General features: G+C 41.6%; 1 protein-coding gene across 1 annotated transcript; it reads right to left on the reverse strand.

Moving 5' to 3' along the window:
* Window positions 1–1,440: 1,440 nt before the first annotated feature.
* Window positions 1,441–2,112, reverse strand: LOC115359863 (putative N-acetyltransferase 8B). The gene has a single exon (XM_030052536.1). The coding sequence runs from the start codon at window positions 2,110–2,112 to the stop codon at window positions 1,441–1,443; it is 672 nt and encodes a 223-aa protein (XP_029908396.1).
* Between the last annotated feature and the right edge of the window lie 475 nt (window positions 2,113–2,587).

Consider the following 2,587-nt stretch of genomic DNA (forward strand, 5'->3'; position numbering starts at 1 on the left):
GTCTGTCACGTGTAAACTAACAATTTAGAGTCTCAAAGAAATGTTCATGTCCATAGAGCATTTCATTACTGTGAGAACAGTTTGTCCTTCCAAGTCTTTGCTTAGGTTTTATGGTTATGGTACCCATGGTCTCACACATAAGGACATAGCGCACAAAAACGGACAAAAAAAGGAAAGAACAAAGGCATGTAGCAAGTTCATTCCTAATTCAGTGATTACTGCAATATGGGGAAGATATTTGGTCACATACTGTAAATGAGGGTGCATTTCACCCCAGTGTCAGCATGCATGTTCAGTCGAAACTAAAGTCATCGTTTATCATTTCTCCTGTTGTCAGGCTTTATTTTTCCTTTTGAGATGATAATGCATGAGGTAGTTAAGTGTACCTGATAACAGAGCATCCCACCCTCCAATACCTCTCTCCCAGCCTAGCCAGTGCCTTCTCTTTATGCAGCACAGTGCCACTTGGGGGCACTCTGACACAAAGCCTAGGCTGTACTCAGATTCACTGAATAAAGAAAAGTTTCCTTTTTTTTTTTTTTTTAATAACATTTCATTGATTTCTCTTATAAACTTTTAGTATAAAACTCAAGAAAAAATTACAAGGTAGGTAAGGTTTCTGACAGCCTCAATTTACACCAAATCAAGGCATCATAAATTTGTCAGTCTTGCTTTGCTATTTCAGGTATTCATGAGTGGAAATACAGCATTCTCATTACTGATAAGAGGATGAAACAATCACATACTATTATGCAACAATAAAACAAGAAGAAGCACCCAGAATATTAGGGTCAACACATCACTGCATCCTCTAAATCACCTCTTGGGTATGCTACATGAGGGGGAAATAATACACATACCTCAGAGGAAGATAGTCTAATTATTTAACTTTTTTATCTGATAGTTAAACCATCAGAATAACAAAGTAAATGTGTGCCATTTGTGTGTGTCATCTGCTGCTAGTATATCAGCCAACATTTTGGACTGGTCCTCCTGCATCACAGCCGCATCTGTAGTACTGATGTAATATTTCTGTACACTTTTATAATTTCATACTTCTTTTTGTGATCCAGCAACTACAGACTTAACTCATCTGGCAAACAGAGACAAGCGTTACTGTGTTACTTAGGTGAATGGTGCCCTCTGCTGTTTATCTGTGAGAATAGGCTGCAGTTAGTACTCATACCACTTCCTGACTACAAGGCCACTGATGAAAGGAAAAACAAACAAACAAACAAAAAACCTGGCCATTTATACAGTAATTTCACAAGAGTTTCTTGTTTATTTTTTTAAATTTATTTGTACATTTTAATTTATGTTTTGATATTTCTGTCAGCATGACATTGTGTTTGTATGTGTGTGTGTGTGTGTGTGTGTTGGGGGGGGAGGGGGGGGGGGGGGGGGGGGGGGTAAACAGCACCTCTGTCAGCCTATTTAAATCTATATGCATTTTTCCATTTTGACAATCTTGACTCTGCTCAAAATAATCATCCAGTATGGAAAACTCAATGTTGGCTGTGAGAAGATGCGGAGGAATCCCAGCTTCTCATAAAGGGCCACAGCAGCAGCCTGGGTTGAGGTGGTTTGCAGGACCACCTTGGGGAGGCCTCGTTCCCTGCAGAAGTCAATAACTGCCTGGGTCATCCTGGAAGCCAGACCTGCCCGTCGGCACGATGACGAGACGCTCATCCTGAACAGTTCCCCATACCTTTCTGTCCCGCTCTGTTTTGCCACAATAGCCACCGTGCCAATCACCTGGGACCTCCCGCTGACCTCAGCTTCAGCTACAAAGAAGCAGTCGTCCGGTCTGGTCATAAAGTTCCCAGGGATGTCCTGCATGTCTGTCCGAATTTTCTCTCTGATGTAGTGGGTATAGAGCTTGTGGCAGGAAAAATAGATCAGAGCCACCCATCCTCCAACTAACACCACGGCTCCTAAGATTGAGCCCAGGAGGTAGCCAGCAGCACAGAGGCCCAGGGTGATGCTGAGGTACAGAGGGCTGGTCATAGCATTGTAAAAACATGGGCTGATTTGCTCTACAACGCCATTGCTGAATAAGGTCAGCACTGTGTCCTTATCTGAGGGACGGTACCGTCGAATCACCAGCTTCATGACTAGAAGAGACTACAAAGCAAACAAAAAGGATCAATGAGCCCAACTTTGTACAACTTTATATGTAAGTGCTTATTATATTATATATTCATTGGTGTGCTTGCTTCTGCAAAACATACTTACACACTATGCTCTCATTTCTTTATCAGCTTTTACTGTGCTGGCTTCATCAAGCTTTCACTCTTTACTTTCACTATTCACTCTTTTTTCCCCACTGTTTTTCTACCCCTACTGCTACTACAACAAATAGCCTACTAACTGGCTTCAATTAATTCAAACCTTGAACAACTGTTGCAGCTATTCAATTACTACTTCAATTACTTCAGGTGCTGCTTCAGCTAATTCAGCTTCTGCTTCAGCTATGCTTCATTTGCTGCTGGAACTACTGCAGCTGCTGCTTCAACTACTTCAAAGGCTGGTCAGCCCATTCAGAAACTTTTATTATCCTAGACATAGCAATAGGTCATTTTATACA

The sequence above is a fragment of the Myripristis murdjan genome, chromosome 5 (genome assembly GCF_902150065.1).
Source record: "Myripristis murdjan chromosome 5, fMyrMur1.1, whole genome shotgun sequence".
Lineage (NCBI taxonomy): Eukaryota > Metazoa > Chordata > Actinopteri > Holocentriformes > Holocentridae > Myripristis > Myripristis murdjan.